Genomic DNA, 21,425 nt, shown 5'->3' on the forward strand with positions numbered 1-21,425 from the left:
AAATATTTTCTCTCTTTTAGTCTCAAGGCTTTCAGGACCTCAGGCTTTCTTCTAAAAAGTTGACCATTTCTGGCTACCTCTCTCTATATGAACGATGTTGTGTCTACTGCTTTGAAAATGGGTTTTTAATCTCTTGCCTCCACGTTTATGGAGGGCAGTCAAGGGGAATTGAAGTCCAAAGTGTATAACCTACCTTGATAAGGGTGTCAGCCAAAACAGAGATCTTTTCCACCCGCTTGTAAGCACATCCCCTGCAGGGGGACTGTGTCTGTGCAGCACATTGGCACTGCTCGATGCCATATCCTCCCCGCGCAGTTCGCGCAGCTGTAAACCACTCCAAAGGCCAAGGTTGCCCTGACTGTCAGGATTACAGTGACATGGAACGGTTGCCTAAACACAGCCTGTGTGTACACGTCTGGCTGTCCTTGGGCACGCTCTCTGTTTATGCTGCGGGGATGTTATGGACAGACCGTTATCAGTGCATGTCTCTCTTGCTGGTCAAGTATCTAGTCATTGATGAAACAAAGAAAGTTCCTATTCTTCTTTAGTGTCAGGCAGGATTTCTTCCTACTGACATGATTTCAAATGATCAGTGGGTAGGAATAATATTTACGTCCCCCTTGTTTTCACTTTATAAAACAAGCTGGGAATTGGGACCACCGAATTAGAAATTATAATATCCCCTTATTAAGTATCATAATTATATGATTTTTTAAAAATTTATTTATTTATTTGACAGAGAGGGGGTGGGGGAACATAAGCAGGGAGACTGGTAGAGGGAGAAGCAGGCATCCTGCTAAGCAGGGAGCTGGATGCAGGACTTGATCCCGGGACCCTTGGATCATGACCTGAGCCAAAGGCAGATGCTTAATGACTGAGCCACCCAGGTACCCCCATAATTATATGATTTTAAAACTCTTTTTTTACCACTCAGTACGTAGAGGAGACAGGATACCACTATTTTGCTCTAACGATTAAGACTAGCTCTGCTGTGTTTTTGTTTTTGTTTTTGTTTTGCCTAATCACAAATGTTTTTAACTTAGTTTTAATCCATACTAGTGATGGAGGTTTTTCAGGTGACTTGACTTCTTTTTTTTTTAAGACTTTATTAAAATATTCGACAGAGAGAGATAACAAGTAGGCAGAGAGGCAGGCAGAGAGAGAGGAGGAAGCAAGCTCCCTGCTGAGCAGAGAGCCTGATGCGGGGCTCCATCCCAGGACCCCGAGATCATGACCTGAGATGAAGGCAGAGGCTTAACCACTGAGCCACCCAGGCGCCCCTTGACTTCTTTTCTTAAATAAGACAGTTTGTATAATACTTTTGGCAAGAGGCATATTCAGCTCTACTGGAGGGTTAAGGCTTAGATGATCTTTCCCCTTTTCATAGATTTTTAAGGAAAAAAATAGTAATAAATGAGATTTTTAACCAGGAACCCCTTTGTAGAATAAGGAATTTTTCACAATTATTGAGTAGATTTGAGAGATGACAGGGATTTACTGCTGTGTATTTGGGATAAATGTCAGAATTAAGTAAGAATTTGAGAATACGAGTTTGAAATGAAGCTCAAAAGAAAATATCAAGCTTTCCTTCAAGCACGTGTTATTTAATTTAAAATGAATACATGCGCCTAGTACAAACATTTGAGTTGGCCTACCCCTTCTTAATGTATGTGTTTTGATTCTTGGCAACTTGTGGTCTTTTAAATTTGCAGCAACATAGTCTGAAGAAAATAACAGCATTTCCTAATCAGTTAGATACCTTGTTCATTTTCCCCAAATTTACCTCTTGTTCAGTTCTTGTCCACTTCTTGGATTTGGCTTAGGCTTCAGAATGTCTCCAGTCTTGTTTTGTTTTTTAAATTTCTCAGTTCCTCTGATGTAAATGATAGAGCATGAAAAGTAAGAGACATACTTCTCTTTGCCCAGGTGGTCAAAGTTTACTGGAAGAAAACATAGGTAGTTGGGAGTTCCTGGGAACCTTCCCAGAGGCCCCCATGGCATTCCCATTTACCTTCCATCTCCTGGCACGGGATTTGCCAGGTGGCCTCTGAGGGATGTGAAACAGTGGTTCATCATTGCGACTCCTGAAGGGACAGCCACAGGCTCGGATCCTCTTTTCCTCTCAGGAGTGGTCATCTTCTCATTGCTTTGGTTAGGAGCCTGATATAGTCAGTGTTTGGGCCTGATATAGTCAGTGTTAGCCACAGCAGATGGATAGACAGAGGACAGCATCCCTTAGAAGCCCACCAGTTGTCTACCACAGATACACATCCTCAAGACAAATGCTTACAGTTGGACCTGATTTGGGCTGTGTATTTTCATGACCTTTTTCATGTGACTTCATATAGCAACCTCAGTGACTTCACAACTCAGAACTGCCCACAAGCAGCAATATTGAGTCAATCCTTACCTAGAACTATATTTGTAAGAAAACTTGTGCATTTGTTGATCGTTGAAAAGAATTTTAATTTACTAAGCATTACAATTTAATTACACACTTTGTGACAAAATATTTTTCAATTAAAGTTTACAAATATATATTGAGTCCTTCTTATGTCAAAAACACTTTGATTGGCACTGCAGGGGTACGAAGATCATTTGTTCCAAAGATCCTTACACTGCCTTGGGCTAGGTAGCTGAAACACGATCTTGAATGATAAATAAATTTTTCCTTGAAGGAATTTATTATTAGTACAGTTGAGGAGAAAGACATGCAAATAGAAAGTTACAAAATAAGAGCATGGAAAAAGGGCACTGTAAATGACAAAGCCTTGGGCAGTCAGGGAAGACTCTTTGAAGGCGGGGCCATGGAAACTGGGGCCAAATGATAACTAGGAATTTGCCAAATAAAGCCTGTTGTTGGAGCTTAAAGCATTGATTCCAAGTTGAGGATAACTCCCATGCAATGAAGAAAGAGCAGGTTGCAAGTACCTGTCATATTTGGCTAGGATCACAGAATGTCCTGTTCGGCAGACTGGTTTCCTGGAGAGTGTTTATGCCCTGTGCACGCTAGTGTTTGGGCTTTATTCCATGGGTCCCCATTTTCCTGGTTCCCTTTTTACCTCACTTGATCTTTCAGACATTATTGCCTCTAAGTCACCATTAAATATTGGTATTTCTCAAGGTTCCATCCTAGATTCTCTTTTCCCTTTTTTTTCCTCACCAGATAGATCAATGTCTATGTATTTGTTATGACTTAAAAGCTCGATGGTTCTTAAATCAGTTCTGAGCTTAGGACCGTACATCCCTCTTACTCCCATCCTGCCCACCACTTCAGTTTCCTTAGGACCCGACTCCCTGTTTGCTGCAGCTGCCATCCCTGACTCCTCCCAGTCTTAGAACCTGCCAGATTTCTTCTTTACTAGTGCACCCAAGGACTTCTCTTCCCTTAGCCTGAAGTGCTTTCACATTCTCTTTGCCTAGCTATTGCCCACTCCTACTTCAGGTCTTGGCTTAGATACCACTTTTTTTTTTTTTCAAAGGATTTTATTTATTTATTTGACAGAGAGAGAGGGATCACAGGTAGGCAGAGAGGCAGGCAGAGAGAGTGAGAGAGAGAGAGAGAGGAAGAGGCTCCCCGCTGAGCAGAGAGCCTGATGCAAGGCTCGATCCCAGGACCCTGAGATCATGTCTCAAGCTGAAGGCAGAGACTTAACCCACTGAGCCACCCAGCTGCCCTTAGATATTGCTTTTTCACAGATATCTTCCAGGTCTCTCTTAACCCATTTTATGATTAGTAATATGCTGCATTTTTATGTCCTAGGTTATAATTATTTTTGAAATATTGTTTTCCCCACTAGACTTTAAGCTCTCGGAAGGAAACAGCAGTCTCTGTGACAGCCTTGTCTTAAAACACTTAGCAAAGTATATGCACCTTGTAAGCAGTCTTAGTAGACATGACGAGCTGTGTGAGTTAGGACAACAAGGAAATGTTGAGGAACTTCAGGAGCAGAATGACCTGATTGGATTGGCAGTTAGCAAGTTTATTCTGCCTGCAGTATGGAGACTAAATTGGAGAGGGAGTCCACCGCTAGAGCCCACGAGATTAGTAGGTGGGTGTTACCACTAGACACTTAGAGCCTCAGAGCTCATCTATGATAAAAACACAAATCAAATTCAGTTGGGGGAGGGGAGGAAAAAATGAAGCAAGATGGGATTGGGAGGGAGTCAAACCATAAGATATTCTTTTTTTTTTTTTTTAAAGATTTTATTTGTTTATTTGACAGAGAGATTACAAGTAGGCAGAGAGGCAGGCAGAGAGAGAGGGGGAAGCAGGCTCCCTGTTGAGCAGAGAGCCCGATCGGGGCTCGATCCCAGGACCCTGAGATCATGACCTGAGCCCAAGGCAGAGGCTTAACCCATTGAGCCACCCAGGCACCCCAAGATATTCTTAATCTCAGGAAACAAACTGATGGTTGCTGGAAGGGGAGGGAGTTAGAGGGATAGGGTGACTGGGTTATGGACACTGGGGAGGGTATGTGCTATGGTGAGTGCTATGAAATGTGTAAGCCTGATGATTCACAGACCTGTACCCCTGGGGCAAATAATACATTATATGTTAATAAATAAAAAAAGAGTCTCAGGACTCTTACTGTCTTTTAACGTGACTTATTCCACGTGGATCTCTTTTTCCCACAGTCTTTCTCTCTGTGAACAGTAACAGCTCATCCTCCATCTGCCTAGTAGGAAAGGGTCCACTTTATGATTATGTGAGCAGATATCCAGATTGACTCCGACTGGCCCTGATTAGGTCATGTGCCCTTCCGTGAAGTAACTGTTGTCACCAGAGGGGTCCCTGGAGCTGGTTGATCAATCTGGATAATAACTGGGTTTGAGGCAGTGGTGCCCTGGCAAACTGGCCCTAAAAATAATGTTTCTTTTTTTAAAAAGACCTCTTTGTAGCAATTACCAATTTCTTTGGTTTACATGGTCCTACTGCGACTGATTTCAAAATGGATCCCTGGCTTGCGATTCCTGAATGTTTAACAGCCGCCTCTTGCAAGCAGGTCCCCCCAGCTCAGGCACTCCATGGCTGAGCTGGTGGGGGAGCTGCTGGCATCACAAAGACTCATGGTGAGGGAGGCAGTGTGCTCCAAAAGGCAATCAGAATGTTGTTAGAAGAAGACAGGTAGGTGCCTGGTAGCCAGTCCCACAAGGAAACTTGTCCTGGACCATGCGAAATATAGTTTGATGTTATGATTTTATTTGACCTAAAAATTTTTGAAAGTTCCTATGTCATTTCCTTGAATAACATTTCTAAGCACTGTATAATATTCCATTCTAGGAAAATACTGCCATTTACCATTCTTTCATTGTTGAATATTTAGATTGATTGAATTACTGTAATGCTTTGCTGGATAGGTGTATGCCTGAAGCCATTTTCCATATTTAGGACAGAGTTACTGAGATAGTTGACCCAAGTGCTATTATTGAGTCAAAGGAATGGACCTTTAATGTTTTTGAATATTCTCCAGTAGGTGTACAAAATAGTTTTACCCATTTATATCACTTTTATCACTGTAAGAGAGCAAATATTTCATTGTCTTGTTATTAAGTATAATTAAAAAATAGTTAGGACAGAATTAATATGTCATTTTAATTTACATTTGTTTGAATTATTAAAAATGTTGAAATGTCTATTTTTTTTAACAAGTATATTTTTTATAGTGAATTTCCTTACCATTTCCCACTTGTGTTATGTGTATATGTTGCTCTTAATATACTATTATCATAAGTATTTATCCTCTTATAATCAATTAATATAACTAAATAGTGGAATAATTATATGACTAATAGTGAAAATTCTAGCACATACAACTTGGTAAATATTGAGGGAAGTGCTACGTATGAAATTCTCCCTAATTCTGTGCAATTTAGGGTAACATCAGCTACATTAGCTGAGGTAATAGATAAATACAAATTCACAGTAAGTGAAAACAATAAAAGTTGATTTTTTGCTCATGTCAGAGTTCCACATGGGTGTTCGGGCAGCTTTCATGTGGTCCTGAAGAGATGAAGGCTCCTTCTGTCCCAAGGCTTTTCTCCCCTCTGGGTCCTTGTCATTTTCATTCAGTGAGAGGGCGGCATTAGAGAATGGGAAACAATCTGTGGGCGGTTTTTATGGATTAGGCCTGAAAGTGCTTACATTGAATGTAAACTCAGTTCCACGGACACAACTAATTACAAAGGAAAAAAAGAAAAAGAATCTGTTATACATCTAACTAATCTTTGCCAAAATTTCCATAACCTGAAATAGAGAATCTTTTCATAAAGGCAGATTCTACTTACTGTTTTCATTACGTGTAGATATCTGGGAATAAATTGACCATAATTTACAGGATATAAATATGGAATGGAACACCTTAAATATTGTTAAGAGATATGTAGCTTTTTACTAGACCAGAATGGTAGAGCAATGATGTTGAGTGGTCACTGAACGTCCTCTTGTTTAGACACTGAAGAGAAGAGAGTGGCAGCCATCGGACAAAGCAATTTTGACAGGTGATAAACAAGTCTTGGATGGGCAACATTTATTCAGTGTTTTAGAAAATCAAATGTATAAGAATCCATATAAGGACTTCATAATCAGCTCATCCGATAAGTATGACTTATTAGAATGATATTTCTCGTAGGATATGTTAGCTCATTTTCTTATTTCTACCTACACAGGTAATTAAAGTATACAGTGAAGATGAAACCAGCAGGGCTTTAGAGGTACCCAGTGACATAACTGCCCGAGATGTTTGCCAGCTGTTGATCCTGAAGAATCATTACATTGATGACCACAGCTGGACCCTTTTTGAGCATCTGCCTCACATAGGTCTAGGTAAGGATACAGAACTATAGTCCACATCATTGCTTTTCTGTTTGTTATAGTTTCAATCATATGGCAAAGATTTTCTTCAGACATAGAAAAATAGAAGAGAATTATGAGTAGTCCTTTTCTTTATTTTTGGTGTTGGTGTTTGGGAGACCAAGAATGTAACACAAAATGAAAGTAAGGGGACAAATATTACACTTTCCCCACACTTCCTTGTTTAACTAATGCTCTATGAGAATTTCGGAGCCAAAACATAGAGTCCGAATGGATAGATAAGTTTCATAATAATTTTTGGTAGCTTAGTGTTTGAGAAATTAATACAATAAGTTGTTATTTGTACTGATTTTTGAATTGGTTGTCATGTAGACATGGAAAATATCCACATTGGTTCTCTTTATTTTATTTTTATTTTATAAAAAATATATAAATTTATAAAATATATATTATATATTTTATATATAATACCACATATAAATATATAATTCATATATTATATAATATATAAATATATATCATATATTCATATATGATATTCTATATTATACAATATATAAATATATATGATATATAATATATATAAAATTTATAAAAAATTTATAAAATTTTCTTAAAGAATTAAATAACTCCTCTACATTTTAAAGTCATAACCATAAAGAGTGATCTTTAAAAATACATATGTTTTTAAATTGGAAATGCATCTCTGTGTTGTAAAATTAGAGGGCTTTTTCCTGCAAATTTTTAAAATAAGGTATAAGTGATTTTCGTTCTTCTAGTAGAGTAAGAGAATTTGGCACCAATTTTATTTTACCTTTCCTTATTTTTACAGATGCTAGTGTTAAAAAACATGTTACCATAATAAGTAGTGAAAACAAAAGAAGTTTGTTATGGTAATGCCATTTGATCCTTTGAACACCTTATGAGTTTCCTGTGGCGGCTGTAACAAATGACCACACACCTGGGGGCTTACAACAGCCAGAATTGATTCTCTTACTGTTCTGGAGGTCAGAAGTCTGAAATCAGTATCACTCGGTTGAAATCAAGGTATCAGGGACGTACTTCCTCCGGAGGCTCGAGGAAAGAACCTGTTCCTTGTCTGTTCCAGCTTCTGGTGGCCGCTGGCCTCCTTTGGCTGTGGCTGCTTCACTTCAGTCTCTACCTCTATGGTCACCTCATATTTCCTTCTTCTGTCTGTGTCAAGTCACCCTCTGTCTCTCTCATAAAAATGGTACCGGTTAGAGCTTACCTGGGTAATCTAGGATCATCTCTTCATTTCAAGATCCCTTAATCATATCTGCAAAAATCCCCCCCCCCCACTTTCTTCATATCAAGTAACATTCACAGAAAACCTGAATTCTGAAGGTATGCCAGGCCGGCCAGTGTGACGTGCTGTCTCGCCTTCCTAGGGCAGAAAAAGTTCAACATTTATTTTCTGCATTGCTGTTGGTTACCAATCTGACTTCTGTTTGTGACCATTCTTCTCCTAAATGCAAAGTGTTATCTCCTCAATAGATAAACGCCGTCTTCTAAACTAGTTTTACATATGCTTGTGAAAATACAGTTCTTTTTTTTTTTTTTTTAAGATTTTATTTATTTATTTGAGGGAGAATGAGTGAGAAAGAGCATGAGGAGAAGGTCAGAGGGAGAAGCAGACTCCCCAAGGAGCTGGGAGCCCGATGCGGGACTCGATCCTGGAAGTCCGGGATCATGACCTGAGCCGAAGGCAGTTGCTCAACCAACTGAGCCATCCAGGCGCCTGAAAATACAGTTCTTAATTAACACAATATGTGATTACAGTATTTTATACCCTTAATTTTTTCTTTTGGAGCAACTTTACTTTTTTTTTCTTTTCCTTTTTTTTTTTTTTTTTACAGTCACTAAGTTTATCTCTAACAAATAGCTTAAAGTTTAATAATAAAAATCTACTCTGTAAATCAAGCACCAGTTTTCACTGAGACCACAGCAAATTATATTAAGGAATAAAATGCACAGATTCTTTTAATGTGGAGGCTTAAAATGGAACATTGAGAATTAATTTGAGTTACATACTAAATTTAAACTTTTAAGCATCAAATAGAAATATATTTCTCCATTACTCTATTTTCTGGAAATGCAGAAATAAAACCAAAGATGTGAGACTATTGTCTCCTGGTTTTATCAGCCATGCATTAGACCAAAGATTATGAGAAAGAAATTGAGATCCACAACTTTCTTGTGTTCTTTTTCTTTCCCTTTGTTTTGAGCAAATACAAATTATATGTATTTTTAAGAGAGTTTATTTACTTATTTATTTGAGAGAGAGCATGAGCCTGTGCACACTTGGGGCCAGGGGGTGGGGGGGTGGGGGGGTGGGGGGGTGGGAAGGGGAGGGATAAGCAGGCTGCACTGAGAGTGAAGCCCAATGTGGCGTTCAGTCCCAGGGCCACTGAGCTAACTGAGCTACCTAGGTGCCCCTCAGACGCTATCTTTAAATAGGAAGATTGCTGACATAATGCTACCCATATACTAAAGCACATTAGATGATGATAACTAATAAATACCTCTGTTCTTTTCATTTATTTTTTATTTAATTTCTGTGTTTTAACATAATCTATTTTTATTTTTATAGACTATCTTTCTGTGGGTGTGTGTGTGTGCACCTAAAAACACATCTTGGTTTTTTATTTATTTATTTATTTATTTATTTTTAAAGAGTTTATTTATTTATTTGACAGAGAGAGATCACAGTAGGAGAGAGGAAGGGAAGAGATCACAGAGAGAGAGGAAGGGAAGCAGGCCCCCCGCCGAGCAGAGAGCCCGATGTGGGACCTGATCCCAGGACCCTGAGATCATGACCTGAGCCGAAGGCAGCGGCTTAACCCACTGAGCCACCCAGGCGCCCTGGTTTTTTATTTTTCTTTCTTTTTTTTTTTTTTTTAAGATTTTTATTTATTTATTTTACAGAGAGAGACACAACAAGAGAGAGAACATAAGCCGGGGGAATGGGAGAGGGAGAAGCAGGCTCCCACTGAGCAGGGAGTCCTATGCAAGGCTCGATCCCAGGACTGGGATCGTGACCTGAGCCAAAGGCAGCCACTTAATGACTGAGCCACCAAGGCACCCCATTTTTTTTCTTTTCACTTCACAGATCCCACAAACTCTAGGAACTCTCCCTGCCTATTCCTGTTCCCTGACTTCCTCACACAGTTTAACAGATATTTATTGACTATTTTATACCACACCTATTTTGTGTGTGGGTCTTGGGGGTAAAGTATGAACATAATAGACAAGAAACACTGCCCTTGCGAGTTTGCATTCTTCTGGGAAGTGGAAAGATAAGAGACACATGACTAAAACTTGTAATCCTTTAGGTGACAATAAGCACGAGTTTCTCCTGCTATCTGAAAGTAGAACACTATGAAAACTTTTGAAAGCTCAAATGGTATAAGCCAAAGAAGCATTTACCATTAATTTATATTGGAAAATATTTGAGCATTCCCAGATGCCAGAAATAACCTCTCTCAGCATCTTCTGGTATCTTAGGACATATCTTAGCAACAGATGCACAAAATAAATCATGATAAAGTACAGAGGCTCACAGACAAAGTTCAAAGCTCCGGTGGCTTGATGTTGAGATGCTGAACGTGGCTCCCTGGAAGGAGCTTGGTGGGACTACTCTCGTTGTGGCTCTGTGGTGCCCACGGCCTTTATAAGGGCTCACTGCAAAGCAAATGCTTAATGGCATTTCCATGTTTCACCTTTTTTGTAAAAGCAAAAATCCTCTTTGGATTTCTGTTGGTTGGCAAAAACAGGTACGAATGTGGATCTTTTGTAAAAGCAAAGAATTTTATTGTGTAAGGTGAACATTCGAAAAGCCGGAGTTGCCTGAACTGGGGAGAAAGGAAGACAGGGCAAAAGGGAAGAACATGCTGGGGGTGAGAGGGAGATGCCCTTTAACTAGAGGGATCAGGGAAGGTGTCCCTGAATCATGAAGTTCAGGAGAACCTTGGTGGCAGCGTGCTGGTGTTCAGGGCTCAGCTGAGGCCAGCGCTCCCTGAGCAAGCTGGGGAGTGATGGAGCAGACTTCAGCAGGGCTTCTGCAGAGCCAGCTCGTGTAGGGTCTCATGGGTCATGGAAGGGCTTGACTCTTACCCCTGAGTGAGAGAAAAAGTGAACGGAGGTCTTTGAGTCAGAGAGCAATATAATCCTGATTTAGTTTTGAAAGTACAGTTCACCCTTGAATAACATGGGTTTGAACTACTTCCATGTGGGTTTTTTCTTTTTCTGATAAATTCAGTCCAGTACTGTAAATTTATTTTCTTTTCATTACGATTTTCCTAATAACATTTCTTTTCTCTAGTGTACTTTTCTAAGAATACAGTCTCTAGCACTTAAAATGTCACAATATGTATTAGTCGGCTGTGTATGTCATCAGTAAGCCTTCCAGCTGACAGTAGTTAAGTTTTGGGGGCGTCAAACATTTCATCCAGATTTTTGGCGGCAAGGGGAAGTCTGTACCCCTGTGCTGCCCATCATTCAAGAGCCAACTGTATACTGCTTAGAAGGCCAGAATCCAACCTTTTAGAGGCCGAACGACTTTGTTTTGCTTCTACATCCCACTACTCATGGCTTCCTGGATCAATCCTGGCCTCTCTGTCATTTCTCCTGTGGGACTAACTTCACAGGATAGTCTACACTGGTATGAGGTGTGGTATTTGTGAGACCCTGAAGCCTTACAGGTGAGAATGTTGTGACTTATGTGATAAACGACAGTTAAGGGTTTTCTGCACTTGAGGTCACTTTAATGACCAAGATAACCTTAGGAAAGTGTCAGAGACATTTTATGTTGTTAATAAATGTGCTATCATTGTTGCTTTTGATCCCTTAAAACACGTCACAAACTTACTAAAGTCAGATGGAGAAGCACTTGACTTTCAAAATATGATAGGTTTATGGAATTGAAAGTCTGTTTTCAGAGTGTCATTTTCTGTGACAAAGGAAACCAGTCTTAGTAGTAGTTTCAACATGAATGCATACGTGTGATAGCGACTATTACCATGCATCTGACATGTGCAAGGCACGGAGTGAGAGGTTTAACATTAATCTTGATAGACGCGCTCATCACTTAGCCTCATAGCAATCCTGCAAGATGTGTTTCCTAATCTCCCTTTGACATACAGGAACATATACTCAGTGACGAAATTCCTTGCCTAGAGTCAAACATTGCTGAAATGTAGGTCTTTTCAGAGGCTGAAATTCAAAGTCTGCATTTTCCACGAAAGTGAGTTTGTTTCTCCTCAAGTTCCCAGGATCCCATGGTTGGTTTGTCTCTTTCTTATTCTCTGTCTTTAGCTCTAATCCATGTTGTGAGAACAAGTTAAAAGTTTGAACCCTCAAAGACATTTTCAGATAACTTTTTTTTTTTTTTTTTTAATGAGTAAAACAATAGAAGTTTGTTAAGGAAAGATACAGAAAAAAGCTCTCAAGAGTGAGAGGAGTCCTGACAGGGTTGTCAACGAGGGCCTTCAGGGTTGGTCTTCTATAGAAAACTAACCACGGAACTTAAATCCTCTTAACATCAGATAAATTTTTCTTAACAAAGTAGTATTGAAATTACTGGGGTCCAACGGATGGAACCCAGTTCACTTTATAACAGAACCAGCTGTTTCTTTTGGCTGAGCAAGGGGATCATGTTAGAAGTAACTTATCCTTGGGGCACCTGGGTGGCTCAGTGGGTTAAGCCTCTGCTTTTGGCTCGGGTCATGATCTCAGGATCCTGGGATCCAGCTCTGCATCAGGATCTCTGCTCAGCGGGGAGCCTGCTTTCCCCTCTCTCTGTGCCTGCCTCTCTGCCTACTTGTGATCTTTCTCTGTCAAATAAATAAATAAAATCTAAAAAAAAAAAAAAAAAAAAAAAAGACTTACCCTTGAATTTGTATACAACATAAATGTTATATGATATTTGGAACTCTGGATACAATATCAGTATTTCATCTCCTCTCGCAAATAATTATTAGTAATATGATGCTGGGAATTTTAATAGGCAGAGTACATCATCAAAGACAATCCCAAACATCCTGATTTTGTTATAAATCTCTGATTTTCCCGATCTGAGATCATGTTATGATGAGGTTCTAGTTGCACACAGCTTTATGGACACTGAATTTAAAATATCAGTACGGCCACAAATACCTGCCCTTCTCTCATATAATCACGTTTTATAACTGGCATGTTCTAGTTCATGGCCACTGGATGTCACTGTCGTTCCCCAGATGGAGCCCTCTCCATTTATAATCAGTGTGAGGACTGAGTGGGGGAGTGGAGTGGGGGCAGAAACTTCAGTTTTAAGTCCTCTGGAACTTAATGGGATCCATGTTTGTCTTGCTCCCATTTTGATTCCTAATTGAAGCCATGGTATGAAGCAGTGGCAATTAACACAATACCTCAAGCGCATACCTATAGACTCCTCGGGAAGAGGAATTAATTGTATTGCTGGGGACAGCTGAGAGTTCCATTGTGAATATCATTGTGGAGTGGCTTTAATAAGCAAAATGAATGACTGGAGGCTTTTAATGAAACCATTTTTATGTGTGCAGCTATACCTACGTGATCTCTTTAAGACAGAAGCCACGCACGGCTGTGGCCAGGAAAGGCTTCTTTGCAGCTTTGAAGCTGCTTCCCTTCACTGTTTCTGTCCAACTGCCCCCCCCCCCCCCGCAAAGACTCACAAGTCTTTCTCCTGTTGTCTGGAGCTGATAGGTAGTTGTGCTTTCAGTGCTGTGTGTAACCTGTCAGCATCAGAGTTGCCACCGCCCTTATCAACAGCACAAATAATTGTGAAGCCTGTAGGATCTGTGGCCTTGGGCTTCCTTTGCTACTTAAACTGATCTGAGCTTTGAGGAGGCAGGGTGTCCTGGTGGCACACTAAGGTGGAGTCAGAAAATAGGAGCATGTAAGGAGGGCTTAGAACTAAAACTGCCTCCTGGTGCCGCTCGTTTTTCCTTCGCAGTATCTCATAGCCTGAGTTCAGGTCTTACCATTTCTCTCCTCGGGGATTATTTTAGCCTTGTAACTGGTCCTCTTGCCTCTGGTCGTACCAAGGTTATCCATGAGAATGCAGACCTGATTCTTTATGCATTAGGGTCCAAGATTCCTTGGAGGGCTTGAGGTACCTGTGACCTGCCTACTCCTCCTATCACCAGCCTCGTGTCTCCCCTCTCCTTCCTCTTAGTTTATACATTGAAGACGTGCCTGTAGTTGCCCACATATGCTGTAGTGTCTATGCCTTGGTTTCCTTGCTCCTCCCATTAGGATTCTCAGCGAGTTCTTTCTCATCATCTTTACCTGGCTGTGCGTTTTCCAAAGCTTACTTGGAATTTGAGTCAAAAATGATAGCAAGGTATAACTGCTCACCATGTCCTAAAAATATTATGGAAACAAAGTAAGATGAAAACTCTTAACTGTTGAAGCTGACAGCCAGCTAACCTAGTGCCACAGTCTAAGAGGAGAGAGAGAGAAAAGCAACTGGAGGCACCCCACACTCAGCCTTACGAGGAAGAGTCACCCCCTATGTCAGAGAGCAGGTAGGGAGACAGATCGGCCTCTTCTGTGTTCCACGCAGCTGCTCCTCACGACAACTAGGATCCTTGTTGGCACCACCATTTCTCATACATCTTTTAGGAAATTGCAAATCCTGAAAATAACAGAACACTGCGAGTGAGTGATGAGTTGTGTCCGGGGAGGGGATGTTTCCGCAAGTATATGCTAGACTGGGGTGTGGAAAATAAACAGATTTGGCCAAGAAATAGATACAACGCTCTTCAAGCAGGAGTATTTATAATATTAATCAGAAAAACCCCAATGATATAATAATAGGAGGATGTAATCAATTACAGTACATTCATAGGATATAAGTTAGGTAGCTTTTGGTTATGTTTTTGGAGTTCTTCCCTTGTAGAATGATGTGGACAGATATAAGATTATAAAGACGATTGATTGATTGAATGTATATTTATAAACCTATATTCAGTGTAAATTTTGTGAAAAATATATACAAATATATTCATATAGGCCCAGAGAAAAATATAAGAAGGGAATATACTGAAATGTTAAGTGCTAATTCCCAATTGATAGATTTAAAGATGAATTGTGATTGTCTACTGTCCAGGGTTTTCGAATTTCCAATAATGGAAACATACTATTTTAGAAATCAGAAGAAAGGAAACAAACACAATTTCGAAAACTTAAGAGATTTTTAAAGATTGAGACATCTTCCTGAAGCTCCAAGTTGCACCAAGTACCCATCTTCTGAGCTGCCGTTAACATTTTCTTTAACTATCTTAATTTTAATCATGTTATTAAAAGTAGACAGTAATTCCATGAGAGCTGGAACTCTGTGTATACTTCTTTGTAACCCAGGGTCTAGGACAAATAAATAGTCTGTGAACTGAGCTATACTAAATTGTAAGGTACTTATATCAAGCAGTTCAAAGGATGGATAACAATATGCAAGGAAGGAAGAGACAGGGAAAAGAAGCCAGAGACCTGCTGTGCCGTGCCCAGATGGAAATTTGCTCTCAGTCTCTCTCTCTCTCTTTTTTTTTTTTTTAATTTTATTTATTTATTTGACAGAGATCACAAGTAGGCAGAGAGGCAGGCAGAGGGGGAGGGGGAAGCAGGCTCCCTGCTGAGCAGAGATTTCCCCTATGCAGGGCTCCATCCCAGGACCCTGGGATCGTGACCTGAGCTGAAGGCAGAGGTTTAACCCACTAAGCCACCCAGGCGCCCCTGCTCTCAGTCTTTAAAGGATGCATCAGGTAACTTAGAATTTATGGAAGTGGTTTCTAAACTCTTCAGGTGTTTATCTGTCAGCTTGAGGTGATGTGTATGCAAATACTTTGCCGAAGACTAAGGATTTCTAGGAATACAAGTTGTGATTAGTGAGTGTGAGTTAATATGAAGATTACTTAATTTGTTGAAGAATGATCTGCAAGGCCTTTATATCCATCAAGTTTAAGTGTCAAGATTTTCCTATTAATTGCACTTGGGGAGCTGAATATGGTGCTAGCAATTTTTCCAGGTAAGCTCGTTTTCTTAGGTTAAGGAACCTTTTTTAGAATTGAGCCCTATTTTTATTCTTTGCTTCTCCAGTTTTTGTTTTGCCTGGTCAGAGGCTGTTCATTTTTATCTGAAAATAAGATTGACAAAATGTATGTAGTTTCTGCCTCGCCCAGAGAAGTACAAGGACCATTTGTCTCCAGGAGTTTCCTGTAACAAAGGTGTACAAAGAATTGTTTTCTGGGCGAATTAGAGGTAAAAGCCACTTTTGTTTCTTCTCTTATCAAGTGATGAGAAGAGTAGGGACTCAGGTTTCTATTTGAGCCCCACACTGTACTTTCAGTAGATTCAGCGAAGAAATCCAGGCAGAAGGTCACAGGTGAACACTTTCCATTCTGGGAGGATTGAGGGTTTTTAAAAGACTTTGAAGTGAAATCAACAGTTTCAGAAGAAACTTCTTTCCTTTCTTCTTCTTCTTTCTCTCTCTCTCTCTCTTTTTTTTTTTTTTAAAGAAAAACTTCTGGAAATTAAATAGAAAACAGAATTACATGTAGTTATTATTTGATAATATTTCATTGCATTGCTATGACACCTTACCCTGGTCTGTCAGATACAAAGATAAAACTTAAATTGACATGAAGCTTTTGTCGTGGTTTTAAGAAAGCTTTTCTTTACTCCTTCAGAGAATTTTCCCCCCTTTTTCTCCTTTTTGGACACTGTTTTGAAGTGATTTAGGAGGGCTTCTCTACTCTTTTTCTACCTACATAGAAATGGTGTTCAGTCATGGCCATTCACTTTCCAATGCCTGACAAATACTGCAGAACATCTTCTAAGTAGACCTGTATCTATAAAGTTTTGATAGTATATTTCAATGTAGTATTTTAGGTGGATTTGTGAAGTTTTAAAATTAGTCTTTCAAAGAATCAGGATGAATTTATGAGAAGGTTACTTAGGGTCATTTAGCATATGGTAATCCAAAAAGTGCCTCAGTTCATTCTGGCTGACAGTTCTTAGCATCATTGTTTTTGAGGTTCGCAGTAGAGAGCTCCTGGTTACAGAATTAATTTTCTCTTTTTTGGTATTTAAAACACGTATTATAAGTTACTGTAGGATCATTCAGTTGGCTAAAGTCCACTTGGTTTTAGAATGACGTTAGAGAGGAAGAGTCACTAGAAAGTTAATTAGAAGCCATTTGACCAGTATTTGTTTTGTCCCCCCGACCCCCCCCCCCCTCCGTTCTCAGGTCTCCGTGATGTCCCAGGGCCTTGGCTAAGTAAAACAGAGCTGGTCTTCAACAACTTTTCATCTCCCTTTATGCATTCTTTTCCTCTCCAAATTATCTGTCTAGGCATCTTGTATCTTCATGTTGAACTCCTCCATATAAGGGTCTGTGTTTTGTTAGGTATCTGCCTTTAGAAATCATGATTTCTTAAGACGTGATGAACGGATAATCAATCATGCCTTTTAGTATTATTTGGATTATTGTGACATTGATCTTTTAATATAATGAGACTTGATTGGGGGATGATATATGACAGTGCATCCAAATTGGGATAGGACTGTGAACAGTTACAAAGATTATTAATATAATGTAATTTTGAAAAGCCAGTTTCTGTGATTAGTAAGTTTTAGCTCCATTGCCAGAGGAGTATATGAGGTGAAAACTTGTAGCCACATCTGATCCTTTGGAATTATTTGCTTTCTTTTACATTATCTGAATTTTCAATAGACTATCCAGAGATCATCTTTGAAGGAATGAAAAATATGTCTTCTGCTTTCTCACATACTCTAGTCTAGATTTCTTTGAAGAAAATTTTCTCCTTAAGATTAGCAGAATATTTTCCCTATGCTAGTTATGTGTTATTTAGACATTGGGTATTATAGTTCAGTGAAATTGTCTGTGAACATCGTATGTTATCTTTCCTTTGTAGATTGGTATGCTGGGCTTTGTTTGCATGTCGGTTGCTGCTTGGTTGGGGATCACGGATATTGCCCAAAGTGCTTTTCGTTACACATTTGTCATAACTGTTCAAATGCAGTTTGGTTTTTCTGCCCTTTTTATTTTATTTCCTTTTTTGGTACAGTCAAAATTCAAATGACTTATGTTACTTTCATTTGAGATTAAGATTGATATCATTTGAAATACTGCCCATTATTTTCATTCCCCTTATACTCAAAATGTGGTGGTTTATTTTCACTTAATTAGCAAATATTTATTGAACACAATTCAAAATGAAAGAATTTGAGGCCGTTGAGACATGAGAACTGTCGGCACACAAGAGAGGGTTTTAGTGGATATGGAAAGAATGAACAGGCTATAAATAGGCTCGGCAGAGGCAGCAGGGGATGTCCCCCCAGCAGGGGCTGTAGGTGGAGGCAGAGACAATGCTCGCAGGGGAAGAGCCTCGGCTTGGGATCCAGCATGCGGCTGCCGTTCAAATCCTGAGATGGTTGCTATTCTGAACTTCAGGTTCCTTTTCTGTAGGATGGAACTATAACTTACTTGCTCAGTAGACAATGTTATTGTTTAACCACAGACCTGGTGGCTTCAAACAACAGAAATGTAGGCTGTAGCAGTTCTGGAGATGAGAAGTTCTAGAGATGAGAGAGAGAGAGAAGGAAGCAGGCTCCCTGCTGAGCAGAGAGCTCGATGCGGGCCTCCATCCCAGGACCCTGAGATCATGACCTGAGCCGAAGGCAGCGGCTTAACCCACTGAGCCACCTAGGTGCCCAAGATTTTATTTATTTATTTGAGAGAGAGAGAAGGAGAGATAACATGAATAGGGGGAGGAGGGCAAAGGGAGAAAGAGAAGCAGACTACCTGTTGAGCAGGGAGCCCCATTCGGGGCTTGATTCCAGGACCCTGAGATCAAGACTCGAGCTAAGGGCAGTTGCTCAACTGACGGAACCACCCAGGTGCCCTCCACCCTTATACCCTTTAAAATCAGTTCTCCTCCACAGCCAGTGCGATCCAGTGAAAATATAAGTCAGTTCATGTTATTTCTCTGTTCAAAATGTTTCCTCATCTGACTCCAGGGAAAAGCCAGAACCTCACTCTGAACTGCAGGCCTTTTTCCAGTCGTCCCGGCTCATCACCACGGCTTCTCTAGCCTCTTCTAGGACTTGCCCCTTTGCTCACTCAGCTTCGGCCACATTAACCTCCTCCTGGTACTTCAAACATAGACCCTTGCTCTTGCCTCAGAGGCTTTGTTCTTTTTCTTCCTGTTGGTGTCTGCTTGGCTCATGCCCCCTTCTCCTTCGGGTTCATTCAAACACTACCTTCCCAGCGAGACTTCTCCTGGCAAGCTGTTGAAAATGAATTGTTTCCCTTATGGCCTCCTCTCTCCCTATGTCCTGCTCTATTTTTCGCTGTAGTCTGTATCACTGCCTATTAAGATTTACATTTTATTTGTAGTCTGTTTCTTCCCATTAGAATGAAAGCTCCATGAGGCTGTGATTTCTGACTGTTTTATGCACTACAAAATCCCAGGCCCCCAGATGAATGTCTGACATGTGGTAGGCCTTCAGGAAATATTTGTCAAATGGATGAATGAATAGTAAAACTGCCAGACTCCATGGACGTATCTCACAGCAAGTAGGGAGTAGACACGCTTTTTGAGCAAGGGTCGCATTGACACACATGTTCTGTGAGGTTTGCTGTGGTATCAATGTCCAGGCTGGACTGGAAGAAGGAGAAAATAGAAGTTTGGAGATTCATTAAGAAAAAGCAAAGGTCCAAATTGGGATTGTGACAATGGGAATGAGTGAGGGGTTGTTTAGAGACATTTGGTGGGAAAATCTCTGGTATTTGGAGATAGCAGAAACGGAACCTATAGGAGTGGATATAAAGATGCAGTGGAGATAGAATATAGGAAAAAGCAGTTTGAGAGAGAAAAAGGAAGATGACTTTGTTATGAAGTTTATTTTTTATTTTGATAAAAGGTACATAACATAAAATTTACCAGTTTTAAGGGTATAATTCATTGGCATTATGTACATTCATACTGTTGAACAACTATTACCACCATCCATCTCCAGAATATCTTTAACTTCTCACAGTGAAACTCTGAGCCCATTAAACAATAATTCCTTGCTCCCCAGTCCCGGCAACCACAATTCAACTTTCCATCTGCACAAGTTTGTCTATTCCAGGTATCGCCTGTAAATGGAGTCATACAGTTCTTACGTCTTCTTACTTTACATATAATATCTTTAAGGTCCATCCATGTTGTAGCACGTGTCAGAATTTCATTCCTTTTTAAGGCTGAATATTCCATTGTACCTGTGTCCTGTATATTGTTTGTCCATTCATCTGTTCATGAACATTAGGGTGTTTCTACATGTAGTGAATGATGTTACTATGAACATTGGTGTACAAACATCTGTTCTAATCTCTGCTGTCCTGTCTTTTGATTAGATGCTCAGGATTGGCATTGCTGGAATGTTTTAGTATTTGGGGGGAACCACCATACTGATTTGGGATTTAGACACACTGTGTTTGAGGTGGTGGAAAGTCTCACAGTTGGGACTAGAGCATGAGTAAAAGCAACAGTACCAAGAGATTTCATCTCAAGGAACTCAACAGATGGGATGGCTGAAGAAGGGAGAGTGAATTAGCTTAAGAAAGCGAAAGAAAAGATTTTAGCCAAGGATTGCATTTTAGGAGGGAGGAGGAGCTATGGGAGCTCATCAATGAGACAGAAAAAGAGTAATTGGAGTTAAGAGCAGAACCCAAGTGTTGATGCACATTTAGCTCAAACTCATCCATATGCATCGAGAACTCTTACAAGAACTTCCTTTCAGATGAAGAAACTTCTATTTAAGTATGACATTACTTTCCAGGGTTTGGGTGTTGTAGATCACAGATTACTACTGAGTGTTGAATGTTTGAGACACAGATACTTTCCAAAAAGGTCCTAGAAGCACCTAAAAAGCAGAGGGTTTCTGTATGCTTTAGTTGGCTGTTCTTCACTTCCTGTTTTGCATTAGTAATTTCACACTTTTCTTTAACCTCTTATTGAAATATGATGCACCTTAAGAAAAGTGAATAAGCCATATGTAGACAACTCACTGAACTTCAGATGTCGCATCAACTTGGATATCCAACACCCAGAACAAAACAGTATCTCCCACACCCAGTGGGAGGAGGTTCCCCTCATGCCCCTGCTCCATCTCCTACCCTCCCCATTATCTTGGTTTCTAACGCTATATATTTATTTTACCTGTATTGAACTTTATGTAAGTGTAATCATGTAGTGCCTAGTCTTTGTGCCTGACTTCTTTCATTTAATACTGTGTTTGTGAAATTCCCCCATACAGTTGTAGTATATGTATTCCACTATTTATTACATTGTTTACACTATTCAGTCATTCTCATGTTGATTGGCATTTCGGTGGTTTCCAGTTTGGGGCTATTATGAATAACACTACTATGGAAATCAAGTTTCTTATTAAAATGGGAATTGTGCATGGTTTGTTCCCCTCTGTAGAGTTGTTTTTGCTTATTTCATTTAAGTACCTTTCCTCCCAAGTGCCTTCCCACCATACCTGAAATATATTTAGGTATATTAAT

At 39.9% G+C, this 21,425-nt stretch overlaps 1 protein-coding gene across 5 annotated transcripts in view; it reads left to right on the forward strand.

Moving 5' to 3' along the window:
* The window catches only part of GRB14 (growth factor receptor bound protein 14), a 115,884-nt gene that overhangs the window by 66,370 nt on the left and 28,089 nt on the right, over positions 1–21,425 (forward strand). For all 5 annotated transcript variants that reach the window (XM_004743972.3, XM_013052016.2, XM_013052014.2 and 2 more), the window contains one exon: positions 6,670–6,826. In XM_004743972.3, the coding sequence (XP_004744029.1) occupies positions 6,670–6,826 (157 nt within the window). The remainder of the gene's footprint in view (positions 1–6,669; positions 6,827–21,425) is intronic.

The sequence above is a fragment of the Mustela putorius genome, unplaced genomic scaffold (genome assembly GCF_011764305.1).
Source record: "Mustela putorius furo isolate JIRA1106 unplaced genomic scaffold, ASM1176430v1.1 tig00003869_pilon_pilon_pilon, whole genome shotgun sequence".
NCBI classification, from domain to species: Eukaryota; Metazoa; Chordata; class Mammalia; order Carnivora; family Mustelidae; genus Mustela; species Mustela putorius.